Source organism: Marmota marmota, unplaced genomic scaffold, assembly GCF_001458135.2.
Source record: "Marmota marmota marmota unplaced genomic scaffold, marMar, whole genome shotgun sequence".
In the NCBI taxonomy this organism is placed as follows: domain Eukaryota; kingdom Metazoa; phylum Chordata; class Mammalia; order Rodentia; family Sciuridae; genus Marmota; species Marmota marmota.
In genome coordinates, this window is record NW_026000082.1 from 20,659,620 (window position 1) to 20,679,706 (window position 20,087).

General features: G+C 42.4%; 1 protein-coding gene across 14 annotated transcripts in view; it reads left to right on the forward strand.

Annotated features, from left to right (window-relative positions):
* The window catches only part of Eri3 (ERI1 exoribonuclease family member 3), a 132,714-nt gene that overhangs the window by 61,678 nt on the left and 50,949 nt on the right, over positions 1–20,087 (forward strand). For 13 of the 14 annotated variants that reach the window (XR_007352051.1, XM_048815522.1, XM_015485110.2 and 10 more), the window contains one exon: positions 10,800–10,872. The exons of the other annotated variant lie outside the window; for it this stretch is intronic. Coding sequence is in view for 12 of the 13 variants with exons in the window: in XM_048815522.1 (XP_048671479.1) it covers positions 10,800–10,872 (73 nt within the window). In the remaining variant the exon portion in view is untranslated. The remainder of the gene's footprint in view (positions 1–10,799; positions 10,873–20,087) is intronic. 14 annotated transcript variants of the gene reach the window in all.

The window sequence follows — 20,087 nt, forward strand, 5'->3', positions numbered from 1 at the left end:
CCCCCTTATAAAGCATGTTTCCCTTGGCTGGCCTCTTTAACTCTGACAGAGCAGGGCATAGATATTACTTATTCAAGGACACATGATCATTGATCAAGTTGTCTCTTGGTTCATGGAGCCATGGTCCTGGATGGGAGTTGAGTTGCATTCCCCACTGTTCCTACTATGGGTAAGGTCACTGGGGAACAGGCCTGGTTCCTCTCCTCCCTGCTCTTTTAGCCATCAGTGCTACTATTCAAGCATAGCAGGGTGTGTATATGTCTGTCAGGAGGAGTTAGTCATAAAATATCCTGGACACCTTCTGTTGGAGGGTGAAATGAGAATGACTCTTTGGACTATCGATTCTAAGTACATTTTTCCTCCCAGTAATGGGAACTGAAGCCAGGGCCTTGAGCTTGCTGGGCTGGGCAAGTGCTCTACCACTGAGCTATACCCCAAGCCCTTCTTATTATTTATTTTGAGACTCAGTCTCACTAAGTTGCCCAGGCTGGTCTTGAACTTGGAATCCTCCTGCCTCAGCCTCCTGAGTTGCTGGAATTATAGGCATGAGCCACCATGCCTAGCAACTCAAGTGTATTCTTGACTACTTTTGATGCAATCAGCACCTATAACCCATCTGCTACTCCCACCCTTCCCTCCATCCAGTGCTACCTCACACCCTGTCCTATAGCAAGGGGTTTCTGACTTGGGGTTAGTGTCTTTGGGAAATGCCTTTTTCTCTCTCCCTGATTCTACATTGGCTAAAATGACTGAGTGCCCAGGCAGGCCCATGCTATATCTTCTGACATGGTGCATCTCACAGGTGAAGTGGATACTAACCAGCTTTGATAAGTAGGAGGCTTGAGCATAAATTTTTTATATATCAGCAGCAGCCAAGTGAATGAATTCAATTATGAATCTTCTTTCTCTCTACCCTCCTCCCTACAATGTGGTGGTTCAGAGCCAAGACTAAGGAACCTGTTGAAATGAGAAACCCCTATTTCCTAGCTTGACCCCCTCACTAATTCGGGTTAAATTGCTGCGCTATTGCAGTGGTGACACATTGTGTCTGCCTCTGTTTGTATAAGAGGATGCAGTGGGGGAGGAAGGACCAATTTGTGCAGAGATAAAAGGTGTCACGGGCAGATAACTAACGTCCCAGCCTCGTGCCTGCTCTCATTGTTGCTCAATTTGCTCTGTGTGTAAGCCTAGCCTTCCCTCTTTCTTCCTTCCCTCCCCTTGGTCATATTTTACTTGGATGCCACAGTGTAATGATGCCCTGCGTAGTGGGGGAGGAGATAGGTACCTCTGGCTGACAGCCCTTCCTGATAACCAAATTCCAACCCATCCATCACCAGCTACTGTCCTCAACTTGAGGAAAAGTGATCGTGAAAGGCGGGCCGTTCATCACCCAGGTCTGTTTATCTCCTTTGGGTGGGGAACGGAAACAGGAGGGACAAAGAGCTGTGTTTCAAGCTAAGTGCTGCTCAAACTCGGGTAGCTTGCACATGCCAGACACAGACTCACGCCACTCAGACTATGGAACTCTGGCTTGATGGACTCCCATACTGGGGTCCAGGAGGAATGAGACCTTTTTTGAGGCTTAGCCATAGCACTTAGAGGGGAGCATAGAAAATTGTGGCAATTCTGAAATGCAGGACAGCTGGCAACATTCTTTGGAAGTGTTTATATTGCAATAAACAAATATGAATCTTCTTTCTCTCTACCCTCCTCCCTACAATGTGGTGGTTCAATGCCTCAGGCACCTCATTGGTGTCCTCCTTGCAAGATCTTTCCTCTGGCTTCTCTCAGTCCTCTCGTTCTTAAGGAGTGGCCTTTTGTGCCTCCATGGTCCACTCCTTTGAGGAAGACAGAGCCTTTTTCTCACTCTTTGCTCTTCAACACCCTTTATCTGTATATCATTGGCACACAATAATTTGCTCCTGCAGGTGAGCAATGGGTGTACATTCTAAAGCTGTTGAGCACAGGTATTGACAGGCCACATCATTCCAAGGTCCAGGTTCCACAGCCTTTCCTGAGAGGCCAAAGGGGTTGAAGGTGGCTTCAGAGTCTGCTTGGCCCCTCCTCTTTAAGAGTTCGAGTCTGCTAAAAGTGAGACTAATATGCATCTCCCTGAGTCAGGGTTGACTCTTAAGACTTGAAGAGATAAAAGCATATAAGGAGTAATGTCCATGACCTTTTCCAGCATGAGTTCCTGCTCTCTTCTGGACTTAGCTGTTGGGATCTGTCTGCCACTGTCTGTCAGACCTGCATAGATGGCTGCTGGTCTCCTCTACTCAAGCTGAGCAGCTCTCCCTCTCGCTCTGTTCACCTAATCTTCAAAGCTGAGCTCCTGCTCTCACAATGGCTCCACCTTGGCCATACCCGTTAAGGGCGTGGGGGTGTGCCTTAATGAGCTACTCCCCTGCCTTGGCTGGCGCCAAGCTAGCCACACCTGTTTGCCATCAGGACTGTCTGGGCCCAGCCAGAGCAGCTTGGTTGCAGGTGGTAGGGCTGAGTGAGGGGTGGGGTGGGGAAGGCTGGGTTCCTTTTGCTTTGTGCCATATGTTTGTGAAGAGGGAACTTTCTCATACCCTGTTCCCTTCATATTATTCTCTTCTAAGCAGGGGAGGGCTTTCTGCTTTTACGTTATACAAAAGTAATAATAAGGGAACTTGGTGAATACCCCATCTTTTTAAACTTTCTCTTGAAGCAGAAGTGAAGAGCCAGTCAGGTGTCTAATGGTAGGGTTTGATATTCTGTTCTGATGACACTGAGGGGCTAGCACGATAAAAACAGGGCCATATGGTAAATGCCAAGGACAGAGCCCCTTTCTGGCCCTAGGCCCCACAGTATTTGAAAAACAATCAGGTTCCTTGGTTTAGAGCCCACAGGCAGGACTGGGGAGCCTTTCCTTAAAGAGGACCCCTTGCATTCATGAATCTGAAGGAAGTTTTGATTTTGTGGAAAAAAATCCTGTTCCTTTTTATGGCCTGGACATAATTGGGTCTTTTCTATTGGCCATCAGTGATGTCATTCCGACCCTCGTAAAGAAGGGGAAATCACACCTGTGGACTTGGTGCATAAAATTTCATTGGGCAACAGTAATAAGCATGACCAGATGATGTTTGGGCAGTTGGGGAGCTTTGTGCCCAGTGAATCCAGCTGCATGGAGACCTGGGCACCATAAACTTGCCTGCATGTTCATGCCCGCAGGCTAGTCCAGGGCCCACTGCCAGTGGCTCTTTCCTTGGGATCACTATCTGGTAGGAACTTATAACATTTAGACCCTTTGTGCTGGAGGGATGACTTTTGCCCTTTTCCTTTCCAAATTGGTGGATCCATGTATCCATTTGGTACCCATGACTCTGACCTTAGGCTGCTAAGAACTTCAGTAAAGGCATGACCTTCATCAGTGACCACCTTACCTGCTTCTCTTGAGCCCCAGATTTCACACCCCCAGGGACTATCAGGAATTTTGAATGAATCTGTAAAATGGGTACCTGTGCATTTAGAAGCCTTAGATTTCATCTCTAGTTCTACCCTTGGCTTGTTGTATGCTTGAGCAAATCCTTTCCTTCTCCACTCCCCAGTTTCCTCTTATGTAGGAGACAACAACCACTGTAACCCACTTTGTTCACAGAGTTAATCTTTTGGTGCTAAGCTGGATTAGGGTTGTTTGATAGAAGTATGTAACTTTCTTATGGAAGTTCAAGTTCTGCTATTAGGCTCTGTGTGTCTTATGAAGATGGGCTGGGCCTTGCTACATTTATAGTGTCTGTGTCTTGGAGTCACAGGGCTGGGACCATTCAGAGGACCATTCAACAACCTGAATGCCTATCAGTAAATCTGCAAACTGCATGCATACCTGCAGGTGACAAAAACCCCTGAATGGGATTGATAATCCCAAATCTTCCTGTGCTCCAGTCAGACATGGGGTACATAATGGTACTCAGGATTGCTGCTGAGCCATATTCAGAGATGACTGAGTAGCCAGCATGACAGTCAGTCCGGTTTGTCTTCCATGTAGCCCATCTGATATAGGTACGCCTCTCAGAGGAATAGGAAGGATCCTACTGAGCTAGACCCTCCCTAAGTGGAAATATCTACAATTGTTGTCTTCCCTTAAAATCCCACTGAAGGGAAAGTCCCTTATCGCACTCATAGGGCTAATCAGAGCCAATAGGACTCCTGGTTTGTGTTAACAATCAGTATGTGCTGGGATTGGCTAAAGGAAAATAAGGTCGGGGCTCTCTGCCTCTTGCTGGCAGTGCCTCTGTACTATTTCTGTTTCTGGTGGCCCCCTTCATTCCCAGATCTTAATGTGATTTATCTAAAATAGCCGAGTTCTACATTTAACATGGAAAAAGCAATTAAGCCTATTAATAAATAGACAGATGAACTATATAGACACTTCTCAAAAGAAGAAATATAAGTGGCCGGGGCTGTAGCTGTAGCTCAGAGGCAGAGCACTTGCCTAGAATGTGTGAGGCACTGGGTTTGATCCTTAGCACCACATAAAAATGAAACAAATAAAATAAAGGCATGCTGTCTTTATACAACTACCAAAAAAAAAAAGAAAGAAAGATACAAGTGGCCAATAAGTATATGAAAAAAATGTTTAATATCATTAGCAATTAGGAAATATAAATCAAAACTATTCTGAGGTTTCATCTTACTCCAGAGTGGCAGCCATCAAGAATACAAACAAGAATAAATGCTGGAGAGGATGTGGAGAAAAAGTTCTACATTTAACATGGAAAAAGCAACACTTTTATACTGTTGATGGGATTGTAAATTAGTATAGCCTCCATGGAAATCAGTTTGGAGGTTCCTCAAAAAGTCAAGGAATAGAGCCACCATATGAGCAAGCTATACCACTCCTGGGTATTTATCCTAAAAATTTAAAGTCATCATACTGTAGCAATATATGCATACCCATGTTTATAGCAGCACAATTCATAATAGCAAAACTATGGAACCATCTTAGGTGTCCATTAACAGATGAATGGATAAAGAAATATGGTGATATATATATACCAATGGAGTTTTATTCAACCAAAATAAAAATGAAATTGTCATTTGGAGGAAAATGGGTGCAACTTGAGACCATTATGTTAAACAAAATAAGCCAAACTCAGAAGGCCAAGGGTCATGTGGTTTTGGTTATATGTAGAAGGTAGGGATGATAAAGGAATAGAAAGTGTTAAGGAGGAACTGAACAGACACTTCACAAAAGAAATCCAAATGGCCAACAAATATATGAAAAAATGTTCAACATCACTAGCAATTAGAGAAATGCAAATTAAAACTACACTAAGATTTCATCTCTAATCAGAATGGCAGTTATCAAGAATACAAGTAACAATAAATGTTGATGAGGATGTGGGGGGAAAGGTACCACTCATATATCACTGGTGGGACTGCAAATTGGTGTGACCACTCTGGAAAGCTGTATGGAGAGTCCTCAGAAAACTTGGAATGGATCCACTGTTTGAGCCAATTATCCCATTCCTCGATATATACTCAAAGGTCTTAAAACCAGCATACTATAGTGATGTGGCCACATCAATATTTATAGCAGGTCAATTAACAATAGCTAAGCTATGGAACCAATCTAGGTGCCTTTCAATAGATGAAGAAAATGTGATACATATAATCAATGGAATATTACTCAGGCATAAAGAAGAATGAAAATATGGCATTTGCCAGTAAATGGATGGAACTAGAGGCTGTCATGCTAAGTGAAATAAGCCAATCCCCAAAAACCAAAAGCTGAATGTTCTCTGATATGTGGATACTGACTCACAGTAGGCTGGGGGTTGGGGGGTGGAGTGGAGGTTCACCGGATTGGATGGGGGGAATGGATGCAAGGGAGGGGGGAATTGGGGGAAGGGAAGGGAGATTGGATTGGGAAAGACAATAGAATGAATTGGACATAACTTTTGTGTGTTCATATATGAATACACCACCAGTGTAATTCCATATCATGTACAACCACAAGAATGGGGGTTATAGTCCATGTATGTATGATATGTCAAAATACATTCTCTGGCATGTATAAGTACAAAGAAAAAATTTTAAAAATGAGAAAGAAAGGTGTCGGGGGGTAGGTGTCTCATGAAAATCTAAGGGAGATCAGTTGAAGTAAAGGACCAGGGGGAGGTGGGAAGGAAGGAAAAGGGGAAATACTGGGGAATGATATTGGCCAAATTTTACTGTGTACATGTACAAATATGTAACAACAACTGTTATGTACCAATAAAAAGTATGAGAGAAAAATAAAATAACTGAGCTTAGCAAACGTTTTTCAAACCAAGGACAAGGAACATAAGAGAAGGTTGGGGGCTGGGGTTGTGGCTCAGAGGTAGGAGCGCTCACCTAGCATGTGCCGGGTGCCGTGTTCAACTACAACTATAAAACCAAATATTAGAGAGAGAGAGAGAGAGAGAAAAAAAGAGAAAGGTTGAAGGAAAAAAGAAAATTACTTGAGACGTCAGATTACAGTTTTGCTTCTTAGGCAACCACATTCTAGCTCTAAGGCTACTTCTTATCCTTAAAAACCTTACCTAATTTTCTCTTATCCTTGATCCTTGGTCCCGTATGGGCACATCCTCTCTGGATATCCCCCTTTATCCTCTTGGCCTCAGCCAGAACTTCTCTTCCAGAAAACTGACTGGTTATAAATTAATATCACTCACTGTGCCACCTGGATGTTTGACAGGACCCTTTTCCTCACAGAAGATATCTTAGATCATATAAAAATAAATCTTTATATTGCCTAAATATGGAAGTCGATTTCCTGTTAGCATCTGTTGTTGAGGTATCTGTAGGATAGTGGAGGGAAGGCTAGATTGCTCTTAAAGTTTCTGGATCAAACTTGTCTTGTAACTAAATTATCATAGCCAAACCTTAAAAAAAAAAAAAAAAAAAAGTTTACATTCTTGTCTCTTGCTCACTCTTTAACACTTTGCAAGCTGTCTCTGCCCACCCCCACTTGGCCCACTAATACCCTTCTCACCAAGATTGCCTGTGACCTCCTATTACCAAATCAATTGGGGTTTTCTCAGCTCTCTTCCTGCTTGCCCACTCCATGACACTTGACATGAATGACCTGTATTTTAAGCTCAAGAAATAGTTATAAATATTACAGAAAAGGGAAACATACTTCCTCGGTTTAGATTGGCCATAGATGATGTGAAATGGGGTCAAAAGAGAATGTGTGACCTCAGTGTCTGATAACCTGAAAAAGGTCTGGGGCCCTGCTTTCTGGGGATGGGGTGAATTGGTTGAGTCCTGACTCATGACACATTGTTTCCTGAGGAACTCTGAAAGGAGATGAGGGTTTGGGGCCTGGAGAAGGGAATTCTAAAGGAAGCTTTCTGGGCTCTCAGATCTTGAAGGGTTCTGCAAGGAAGAAATAGAAGTCTCTGTAGTTTCTGAAGACATACCTCTGGCTTATGAATAGAGTTGTGGGAACACCAGGGTTTAGTTAAGTGTTTAAGGAAAGATGTTCTAAAATTGAGTTCAAAATTAGAGCTGTCTGCTCTGTGAAGTATGAGTTCTTTGTGTGTGGTGACCGTCTGCTAGAGGTGGTTTCATTTTAGCTCAATAAACTTTATAAGACATTAGCCTGGGCCCTCTGCTCACTCTCATTCTGTGTTCTTCCCAGGTGAGTATAGTAATTTCTACTCTTAATTTTCCTTACATTAAATTAATGATCAATGATCTATATTCCTAGGCCAGATATCTCTGCAGAACTAGTATGTAGCTGCCTCATAGATGACATTCTACTGTCAGATGTCTCCTAGGATCCTCAAATTCAGCAGACATTGAGTGTTTACCTTGTGTCAGACATATATCTGAAATTTGCATTCCCAAATTTCTGCCTCCTTTTAGTGATAAACTAAAATAACTGAGCTTAGCAAGCATTTTTAGTGATATACTAAAAGGAGGCAGAGGTGGGGTAGTAGGGGCAGTCTACCCCAGTTTAAGCAGTAAAGGGGTACTCTATATGCAGAAAACTTAAAGACCATGATAAAATTGACCAAATCCTGGCCTCAAATATGCTTTCTTTGTTACCACCTCCTCTATTTTAGTGTATAGTGTGAAGCTAGTTGTTTTAGTCTGTTTTGTGTTGCTATAACAGGATTCCTGTGACTGGTTAATTTATTACCCAGAGATTCGTTTCTCAATTCTGGAGTCTGGGAAGTCCAAGGTTGAGAGCTCCACATCTGGTGAGGGGTTTCTTCCTGTGTCATCCCATAATAGAAGGCAGAAGGGCAAAAGAGCATGTGTGTGAAAGACAGACAAAGGAAAGGTGCCAAACTCATCCTTTTATCAGAAACCCACTTCTATAACTAGCATTAATCCTAATCACTTCGTAAAGGTCCTACCTCTTAACATGTCGCATTGGAGATTAAGTTTCCAACACATTAGCTTTGAGGGATGTACTCAAACTTACCTCTACCCAAGCCACAAACTTTTGGCTTGGGCTGCTTTATTTTCTTTTTTTGAGCCATGTGTTAGTCAGCTTTTTGTTACTATGACAAGATACCTGAAATAATAAACTTAAAAAGAAGAAAGATATATTTGGGCTCATTGTTCAGGGGTTTCAGTCTGTGGTCTTCTGGCCCTGTTGCTTTGGATCTGTGGCAAGACAGAACATTGTGGCGGAAGTGTGTGATAGAGGTTTGTTCACCTCACAGAAGCCAGGAAGCAGGGAGAAGAAGGGGCACAAATCCAAATTATCCTTTTACATGGCATCACCCCAATAACCTAATTTCCTCTGAGTAGGCCCTGCCTCCTAAAAGTTCTGCCACCTCCCAGTAGCGCCACAGGCTGGGTATTTGGCTAACACAAAGTCAGCCTGAGAAAGAGTGTTATTGGATACTAGAATTTGAATTTTGACCTTTGACCTTTAAAGCCAGAATCTGTAGTTGTGGGTTGGCAGCTGTCAGTGATATTGGTAGTTTTTTCCTGAAGAAATGAATGTGTTTGTGTTAAAAACATATAGGGATATTTGCCCCTAAGTACCTATTCAAGCTCTAAAGAATAGTAAACCCCATATCTCATGTGGTTACCAGGTCCTTATTTAAATCTCCTATGTCTGTTCCTTGATCTCTGTCTCTGCCACTACTGTCTCTGGTATCCTGGCTACCACCTGGCGTTTTTAATCTATTGTTTTTGTTGCCCCAGGACAATTATCTGTAAATTAGAACTCCTCAGAGGCTCTTTATTGCCTGTGGCCACTTTTCTTAGAAAGAAAACACTGTATCTTTTCTGGTTTATGTTTCTAGTGACATGAATTTTCTCTGTCCTTCCACATGTCTTTATGTTCCAGTTCAAGGCACCTTTTTTACTTTCACTGTCAATTCCTCTGAACAAACTGAGGCATTTACAGAGTTAACATTTTCAGAGTTATTTGAATCCTTATTTCTTGATTCTCATCAGGTATCATACATGTTTGGTTGAAATTGATTTGTGTGGATAAAATGGCATCATCAGCTAGAGCGGGAGATGGTAGATTATACTTTAAAAAACCAAAACAAGAACAGACCCTTGGGGGCTGGGGATGTGGCTCAAGCGGTAGTGCACTCAGCTGGCATGCGTACGGCCCGGGTTCGATCCTCAGCACCACATACAAACAAAGATGTTGTGTCCGCCGAAAACTAAAAAATAAATATTAAAATTCTCTCTCTCTCTCTCTCTCTCTCTTAAAAAAAAAAAAAAAGAGAACAGACCCTTGGTTTTAATTCTGACCTCCTCTTATTTATTTATTTATTTATTTAGTTAGTTAGTTAGTTAGTTTTATGTAATGCTGAGGATCAAACCTAGTGCCTCACATGTGCTAGGCAGGCGCTCTATCACTGGGCCATAACCCCAGCCCATGACCTCCTCTTACTCTAATGCATGGTTCCTTCTCTGTCTGAAATAAGCCTACAGGTAGAGGTTTAAAAGTGAAGTGAGTCCCTGCCTATCTATCTCTACATCATGTGCTCATTCCCTCTCTTTCCTCCTATCTTGTATCTCTGCCTCTTTGCTATAACTAAACAAGAGACTGGGTCATTGGAAAGAACATAGGCTTTAGAGTCTGACAGAACTGAGTTCAGGTCTTGGCATTATCATTTTTTAGCTGTGGGATCTTGAATAACCCCTCTGAATTTCATTTTTTTCTTTCTCTTTTTACACAACAATAATTTATTTTATTTTTCCAGAAAACCGTTTGACAGAATCATATACCTATTTATGGTTTAAAAAAAAAAAAAAAAAAACAGGAATTGAGGGTGTAGCTTAGTATCAGAGTGTTACCTAATATAGGTGAGGCCCTGGGTTCAAAAGATTACTGTTTCAAAAAAACAACAACAACAAAAAAAAAAAACCTCTCATATTCCAATAAGACAAGAAAAGGAAATGAAAGGAATACAGTCTGCTTTTTGTTGCTTGAGTATCATTTGTGTGTGTGTGTGTGGAAACTGTAAATAACACTTCCTACCTCAAAGCAATCCATTGGAGGTTAGATGTGAAAAGTGTAAGCAAGATATTTAGCATACTGTAGGCCATTAGGGAATAATAGTTGCTGGTATTATTTTGAATAGCTTTTTCAGGCACTCACATTTGGATCTGAGGGTTGATTCTAGAGCCCAGAGTGTATGGTGCTAGAGGTCGGGGTCCTTTCCTTGAATGGGGTGGGATCCATGGCTAATGGGTTAGCCTTTGGAGTCTATTTGTCCTGTAGACTTTATTGGGACTTCCTAGCTTAAGACTCCATGCCTGGGGCATGTGTGTGTCCAACTTGTTCTCTCTTCCCTTTCTTGTAGGCTTCCAGGCCAGTGCCAGTACTTGGGTTTGCCAGTGGCGGATTACTTCAAGCAGTGGATTAATCTGAAAAAGGTACTATCTGAGCCCTACCCAAGGTCTTCCTCGGGTTCTTCTATGCCTCAGAGCTCCCCTCCCATTTCTGTTGTCTTTTTCTTTTTGTTCTCTTTTCTTTTTTCCCAACTTCTCTTCTTCCTCTTCCCTAGCTAATGGGTACTGAAATGTTATAGTTATTTCTGGGAGTGGGAATCTGCTGAGGACTAGGTAAAATATACTGCTCTAGTTGGTTTTATGCAGATATGCATAGAGGTCCCAGATAAAGGAATTTTCCAGGGTTCTCAGTCAGAGCCAAATCTCTGGGCTGAGCCACATTATTAGTAAGAGATGGGGTGCTAGCTGAGTCTCTGGGAAAGTATTCTTTGGTGACCTCAGGAGTGTAGCTTCTGAGCCTCTTGATTGGCCTTGGTATCTCCCTCTGGTTGGGAGGAGAGTCCATACAAGCTGGTTTTGGTCCCACCTAGCCTTAGCAGCGCCTCATTCATGTGTACAGGAGGGAGGAGACTGGCACTAATGCAGCCCTGAGGACCTCGAGAGTTGGTACTAAAGCTCTGGGCTGGTAAGGATCCTGTGTAGCTAAGACAATGACTGTGGTAGAGAATTAATCATCCAGAAAACTGTACTTTCTCTGTGTTTGTTGTGTTTTCTAGGTAAGCATTAGGAAGGATATATAGGTTTAGACTCCCCACATCTCTGTCTAGAGGAATCCTTATTACAGAAGGCCCAATCCACTAGGAGACTAACCCCCATAAATCATTCTGATATAGGACAAGAGCCTTAGAGCACTCTCAGGAACCTCATGCTTCTGGTCAGTTTAGCAACTCCCAGGAAGCCAAAAGAAGGAAGAACATACTAGGGATCAGGGTGGTAGCTCAGAAAAAAGAAGCCTTTGCAGGGGTGCAGGGTGCTGAGGCTAGGTATTGGGAAGATTTGGATCTTAAACTGGGCAATATGGATACAAGGAGGAAATAATATTTCTAGACAGCGAGAGCATCATGCTTTTGGTGTGTGTGGCTAGAGCTAAGCAAACATGTGGGAGAACAGTAGAAGAGAAAGTTTGTGGCAACTGCTGCCACAAAGCATGGAACCAAGTCCAAGGAATGTGGAACAAATACTTATAGATGTCCTTTGCACTCTGACTTCTTTGTACTTTTACCCCTATCCATTTCTCCTGCTGATCTCCCCTGCAGCTGAGCCAATGCCATCTACTACTTCTCATCTTTGAGAAGACTAGGCTCTGTCCTACCTTTGGGACCTGGCCTCTGGCCTTCCCTCTGCCTGAAATCATCTCCCCCAGTTATTTTCATTGTACATATTCCCTCTCCCTGAAAATCCACCTAGGTATCATTTCTGCTGAGCCTCTCTTGCCCTGAGGCTCTTTGGCACTTGGGATTAGTTAACTCAGTTGAAACTGAGTCCATGTATTTTCCTCCCAGACATGTACACCTGGAGTACAGAGACTGAGTCTCTTCTGTGTCCCCAGTGGTTAGACCAGGGCTGGGTACAGAATATGTTCTCAGTGAATAATTGCTGGCTGACTGGATCATCTTTGAGAACTAACTCCACAGAGGCTTCCCAGGCAGGGTTTGGTGCGCTAAGCATGCCCGTGTGGCTGGGCATACACTCCTGAAAGACAGCATGCTAGCTGTCAGAGCTCATCTGAGGCTGCTCTCTAGCCTCAGCAAATGCAATGTGAAGACCCGTCCAGGCGCAGCAGGCGCTGACCATGAACAATTACTCTGTGAAGTTCACTTGACTTTTTGGTGTGTGGACAGCTCCACGCCTCTAGGTTCCTTGGCAGAAAGGCAGGAAAGCAGCTGACCCATGTGGTAACATTGCCACTCAGGGCCACCTTGGTGCTGTTGGGCCCAAAGGGTGGGGGAGGAATTCCTGAGCCTCATCAGCTTGGTTCTCCACCAACTGTCAAGATAGAGGGGGGAAATGAGCACGAGGAGAAACTTAGGACTCTATTTTCAGTTGGCCTTGTGATTTCCTCTTGTGAGGTAAACCAAGCAGATCTGGGAAAAACAAAGGATCTAACCCCTAGTGCCTTCTAGTCACATCATTCCAAATGTACCCTTAAGTGAGCAACTGGGACTGAACTCACCATCCCCATTTCCTGAAGCCCCTAATCTAAGAAAAGCAAAGTGCCGTCTCTCAGCTGTCCTATCTTCTCCAGAAATGGTATGGGCTGGGTCAGGAAAGAGCAGCTTTTCAACAGCCAGGTTTCTACATCTCCCGCCTCCATCTACTTCCCCTGTAGCAGAGTAGAGCATGCCAGTGCTTGCTGACATTTGGAATGTCATTGAATGATCTTAGACTTTTATTGAGCTGTCAGCTTAGAGAAGACTTTGGGCCCTGCTCCCAGCTCCCTCCAGGAGGGCAAAGCTGTCACTGAAGGGCCAGAAAAAATACACATGCGCACCCGTGCGCGCGCACACACACACACACACACACACACGTGCGCCTAAGGACACACAGGTTCTCGTGTGAATAAATACACCCAAGTAAGTATACTAGAAATTATACATATCCTTATGTGCATGCCCATGTATTTACATATCCACATAAATAGTCACCTGCAGAAATATGTGGAAATATGAACAGACATGAATGTTTCTATGTGTTCATAAAATCTAAAGACATGTGCATATATATAAATGTATACATTTTCATCAAGAAATAAATCTTGAGGGCCTTCTGTGTGCCAGGTACTATGCTAGGCTCTGGGAATGTAACAGAAAAAATGGATGTTGACCAAACAATTTCAGCTGAATTGAGAACGCTAAACAGTTCAGAGTTGCGGATCATATAATAAGGAATATGACTTAGTTGGGTGGAATCAAAGAATAGTTTTCTGAGAAAGGTTTTCTAAACTGAAGAGTGAAGGAGGAATGACTAAGCACAGAGAACAGCATGCAGTAAGGCCCTTAGATGAAGAGAAACCTGGCAGCTTCATAGAAACCAGGAGGATGCAGAACTTTTGTCTCTTGTTTACTGTTTTATTTCCATTACTTCGAATGGTTCATGGCCCATAGACAATTTAATCATTATATGTTGAGTGAATGACTACCTAAAGCATAGTGAATGTGGGAAGAAGAGACTGGTATGATGAAACTGAAGAGGAAAGCAGGACCATATTTTGATTTTGATCTTTATCTTTAGGGTAAGGGGAAGCTTTAAAGGGTATTAAGAGGCATTATCTGGCTGGATACAATGGCATATGCCTGGAATCCCAACTGGGGAGGCTGAAGCAGGAGGATCACAAGTTTTGAAGCCAGCCTCAGCAACTTCATGAGGTCCACCATGCGGCCTGCGCAATGGTTTCATTAATGAGGTTCTTGGCATAAAAGTTAGCTAGAAGAGATCGAAATAAAACACACAGACTCAGTTACCTTATTTCTATTGCCAGGTCCGAGACGGCTCCCCTCTCTGGTTCCCTCCTCTAACCGCCCAGCAGGACAGCAAGGATTACTCAGGGCTAGCAGGAGAGAGAGAGAGAGTGAACATGCCTGGGAGTAGCCTTTTATTGGGGAACAAGAAATTCAGGGGAGAATTCCATCCAATGAAGGTTGAGGGGGGACTGCACTCCAAGGTCAGGGTCAGTGATTGGGCCCCCAGGGTCAGTGGTCAGTCACACCCCCACATGGATGGGTTCTCTCATCAGGAAAGGGCCGGGAAAGTTCCTACACAGCCAGAACGCCTCAGACCCTTAACGGGAGCCGCCCAGTCACGTGTCAGAATGGCTTCCCACAATGAGGCTCTAAGAAACTTAGGGAGACACTGTCTCAAAATAAAAAATTAAAAAGCCTGGAGATGTGGCTCAGTGGTTAAGTGCCTCTGGGTTCAATCCTTGGTACCAAAAAAGGGTGGGGGGGCATCTGATTTGTGTTTTTAAAAGGTCTCTCTAAGTGCAATATAGAGAAAGCCAAGAGCAGATACGAAAACCCAGTTACTTTTTCCTTTTCTTTCTTTCTTTTTCTTTTTCTTTCTTCTTTCTTTTTTTTTTTTTTTTTTGTACTGGAGATTGAACCCAGGGGTGCTTCACCACTGAGCTACATCCCTAACTCTTTATTTTGTGACTGGGTCTCGCTAAGTTGCTTAGGGTCTCACTAAATTGCTGAGGCTGGCTTTGAAACTTGCAGCCTTTTGCCTCAGCCTCTGGAGTCACTGGGATTAAACTAGTTACTTTTTCTTAATGGGACAGTAGTTGGCCTTTTTGAGTGGCACTACTGAACTTGTGACATTCTAGGTTCTTGCTCATTGAACCAATAGTGACCCTCTAATAATTACTAGGCAACCAGAACTGCCTCCTCCTGCCATCCACACATATATTTCCAGGACCTGGACAGGGGTGGGAATGAAGAAGTACTGTCTCTGATTGAGTATTGCAGAATTAGACCATTTCTGTTAAGTCTAGGTAGAAGATGATAGTTACTTGGATTAAACTGACGGCAGTGGTGAGGTAGAGAAATGGACTGATTCCAGAATGTTAATATTCATTCTATAAAGCAACATATAGGCTCCTAAAAGTTTGCATGCTATGAAAAGTCATACAGTAAACATTCATTTTGGAGTATGATACTCAAAACTTCATCAGTGATACATATAAAAAAAGATTGAGTCTAATAAAAATAACATAGTTTTACACATTAAATGGTTAATATATAAATTAAAGGTATAAACATAAACATATACATATTTATACATAAATATATTTATGTATAAATATGAAATATAAATATAGATTAATGGTAATATATAAATATATCACCATTAAATTGTAATATATAAATACTGCAATAAATATCACACTTTACCTTGAAAGGGACCCAAAGTTTGCTTTTAGGTGTAGAAGGATCACAGCTTTATGTGGGGCACTGTGGCACATGCCTGTAATCCTAGCAACTGGGAAGACTGAGGCAGGATGATCACAAGTTCAAGGCCAGTCTCGGCAACTTGGTGAGACTCTCTCCAAAAAAAAAAAAAAAAAAAGGACTGGGGGGATTGGGTGTATAGCTCAGTGTTGGAGCACCTCAACCTGTTCAATCCTGAGTACTACCAAAAATGGGTTCACAGCTTTGAGTTACTGAAGTGGTAGAAGAAGATTGTCTGAAATCTGATGGAAAGTTGTAACCAGACAGGTGTGGCTGTAACATATGTGATCTCTGTGGCTGGTAGATGTTTCAGGTGTGGGCAGGTGTGCATTTTGTATACTCTAACATAGCCCTGTTCAGTTAGATGTAGTTTCCTGTGTTTATCTAGAGTACAGAAGACACATAAACAAATGCAAAGTTTGCAATATGCTAAATAATTCTCTAATACATCAATTACATTGGAACAAATTTGCTCTTTCAAAACAGATGTTATAGTAGCACTGACTCCATAACAAACAGAAAATGGTGATTGATTATAAGGGCTGGGAATGAAGGATGAGACCATGATGTTCCCGGGGTTTATGATTTGAGCAACTAGGTGACTTGGAATGAATTTACTTAAGATAGTGGAAGGAGAAGCTTTAGGATTGGAAGAGAAGATGAATTCAATGTGGAACATGTTAAGTTTACATGCCTTTGAGACAGTCTTGTAAAGCTAGTGAGAGGGCAGTTGAATGTTTAAGTATAGGGAATTAATGGTGTACAAATGAATGAAAGGATGGAAGCAAATGAGACTGCCAAAGACAAGTATATGGGATGAGAAAAAAAAGAAAGCCTAGGACCGAACACGGAGAAACACCCACATCTGATAGAGGAGGAAGGGTTTGAAATAGAAAAGGAGTGGTCACTGATAGTAGTAATAATAGTTCATATTAATTGCATATTGTGTATTAGACCCACTGTTTTAATACATTTTCTGCTTCTTTAACAAGATACCACAGATTGGGTAAATTAACTCTTTTTTGCCCTCCCCTCCCCTCCCCTTCCCTTCCCTTCTCTCTCCCTCTCTCTCTTCTTCCTGTTTTCTTTCTCCATTTTCTCTTTCTTTTTGCACTGCTGAGAATTGAATCCAGGGCCTTGTGCATGCTAGGCAAGCACTCTACCACTGAACTACATCTTCAGCCCTTTTTAAATTTTTATTTTGAAATAGGGCATGGTTAAGTTCCTGAGGCTAGCCTCAAACTTGTGATCCTGCTGCCTTAGCCTCCTTAATAGCTGGGATTATAGGTATGCATCAGTACACCTAACTTCTCATAATTATATTGATTACAGGTTGAAATACTGTCTGGTATATTAATTGAATAAAATATATTATTAAAATAACATCATCTGTTTCATTTTTCTTTTTAATGTGGCCACTGCAAAATTTCAAATCTCATGTAGCTTACCTTATATTTGTACTGGACAGCACTGTGCTAGGTAGGCGCTGTGCTCAGTATTTGTACATTATCCAATCCTCACAATGACCCTGTGCAGTGGTTGCTATTATTTTCCACATGTTAAGGTTGAGAAACCAAGGCATATAGGATGATGAGGAAACTTGCTCAGTGTTTTCACACTAGTATGTGGCAGGACTAGACCTAAATTGAGTTTTGCCTGATTCTGCAAAGTGAAGAAACAGAAAAGAGAGTAACAGGATGGTAGAAGAGGAGAGACTGTGAGACTATGGTGTCCTAAAAACCAAGGAAAGAAACATTTTCAGAAGAAGAATGGTCAGTTCGGAAATGGCCACAGTCATGAGGACCTCAGCAGCCTTAGTGAAAGCTTTTTGTGTGCATAACAAGGACAGGAGCCAAATGGGAGTAAATTGGGAAGAATATGAGAAAATGAGATGGAGAAATTTTAATTTTTTCAGAAATGTTACTCTGAAAGGGAGAGAAAAGGCAGGAGCTGAAGTAGGGCCAAGTATGGAGTTAAGACTTTGTTTTGTTTTGTGTTGGCTCTGAAATCGAATCCAGGAGCTTTCTACCTCTGAGCTATATCCCCAGCCCTTTTTATTTTTATTTTGAGATAGGGTCTCGATAAATTGCCCAGACTGACCTTGAGATAAATTGCCCAGACTGACCTTGAACTTATGACTCTCCTATCTCAGCCTCCCAAGTAACTGGCATTACAGGCATGTACTGCCATGCCTGGCTGCGTTTTTTTTTTTTCTTTTTCTTTTTCTTTTTTTTTAGATAGAAAACATATGTGTTAGTTTTTTTTTTTGTTGTTGTTGTTGTTTTGTTTTTAACAAACAATTGGAGAAGTAAAGTGTGAAGATACAGGAGTGAGAGGGAATCAGTAAATGAGGCCTCTGAGGAGATGGAAGGAGAAGATGCATTCTTAATTTTTATTTTTGTTTTGGTAATAGGGATTGAACCCCAGGGTACTTTACCAATGAGCTACATACACCCCCAGTCCTTTTTATTTTTATTTTGAGATAGGGTCTTGTAATTGCTGAGGTTGGCCTCAAACTTGAGATTCTCCTGCCTCAGCCTCCTGAATAGCCAGGATTACAGGCATGTACCAGCATGCCCAGGAGAAGCTACATTCTTTTTTTGTTGCTGTTTTATTTTTGGTACCAGGGATTGAACCCAGGCATGCTTAACCACTGTGCTACATTCCCAACCCTTTTTACTTTTTGTTTTGAGGCAGCATCTCACTAAGTTGCTTAGGGCCTTACTAAATTGCCAAGGCTGGCTTTGAATTTTGATTCTCTTGCCCAGCCTCCTCAGCAGCTAGGATTACAGGCATGCACCACCACACCTGGCAGAACCTACATTCTTGAAATCCACTCTCTTCAAGAGGGAAAAACTCTCTTCCATTGTGGCAGGAAGAAAGAAGGTGGCTGCAGATGGATGTAGACAGGCTTGTAGATTTGGTGATGGCAAGTTGAAATAGTTCCCATCTGATGGCTTTTATTTTTCTCTATGAAACAGAAGGTGAGTCATTTGCTGATAACTATCAGGGGAGAGCTGGGAGTGTTTGCAGGAAGTAAAAGAGAATTACTGTAGCTTTAGTCAAGAATAGATTTGTGAGCTAACTTGAAAAGCACAGGCAATGTTGAGGATCCAGTTAAATTGATGACATTAATTCATAGTGGAGCCACTCTGCTCAGTTGTATGACTTCTTTGGCAGAGCTCAGCTGACTGGTTGTGGGCATGGAGAAAGATATTTAGATTCATCCGGGGTGAAGATTCTCTTCCAGGAATTGTGATGAAAGGAAGAGGGAGTTGAAGGTGTTGTTAAGACGACAGTTGAAAAAATGGACTGTGGGATCTAAGCTGAATTTGAGGGGAAGAGAAGATAACAGGGGTCTGTTAGATAGGGAAAAAGTACATAGGCCTCAATAAGATGAGGAATAGGTATGTTGGGTAGAGTTGAGCAGGCAAGATGGAAGGATTAGAGATTATGGTTAAAGTATAGGGTTACTGAGTTAGTGATTTCATATTGGCAGGTTCCAAGGTACAGCCATGGAAGTGGATAGATAAGGTTGCGTGGAAAAGAATATTGTCTTAAATGAGGAATCAAGAAACAGAAAGGTGGAATGAGGCCTCCATAAGAATGTGAGCATGTGGATAAACACATGCACACATAAGATGATGTTCTACCTACCACATATGCATGGATGGATACATACATATAAATGTATGTAAAAATGCATGCCTACACATGTACAATTCATGTATCTTTAGACCCTGCCATGCAATTATGTGTATATATACTCACAAATTCTCAGTATTCCCCTCTGATCCCTCAGCCTGATTGAGTGGGCTTTTGGGGAAGCAAGCTGCCTTAGGAGGATTCTGAGTCAGTCCTAGCAGATAGGGCTCAGCCAGTCATGCCCAGCAATTGTAGTGATAGGGTCTGCTTAGAATTTAACAGGCCCAAATGTACCAGGATATAAAGTTGCTGTGTTACTTTTTCTTTGCCATCTGTACTCTATGCCCTTCTCTTCTCTGAAAGGGGTGAGATTGGGACCAGATGTTAGAGAGTAAGGAGGAGGCCTTTTGGGTTCCTCCAAGAAACATTCTATCTCCTGCCCACCCCCTGGGAGGGGACAGCAGGAAAAACTGCTAAAGGGAGCATTGGGTCTACAATTGAATATGACTTTTCCTGACCTTGGAGCATTCAGAGTCCCAATCAGCACAGTAATAAATTAAGGGCTTATGGAGGAATAAATTCTCAGCCTTAATGAAGTTCTTTGCTGGGGGCCATAGGCAGGTCAGCAGGTCGGGATGATGCAGATTGGTAGTTTCAGTGAGTGGGCTGAGCAAGCTGGGAAGCTGTCAAGCATGAGAAGATCCAAAACTC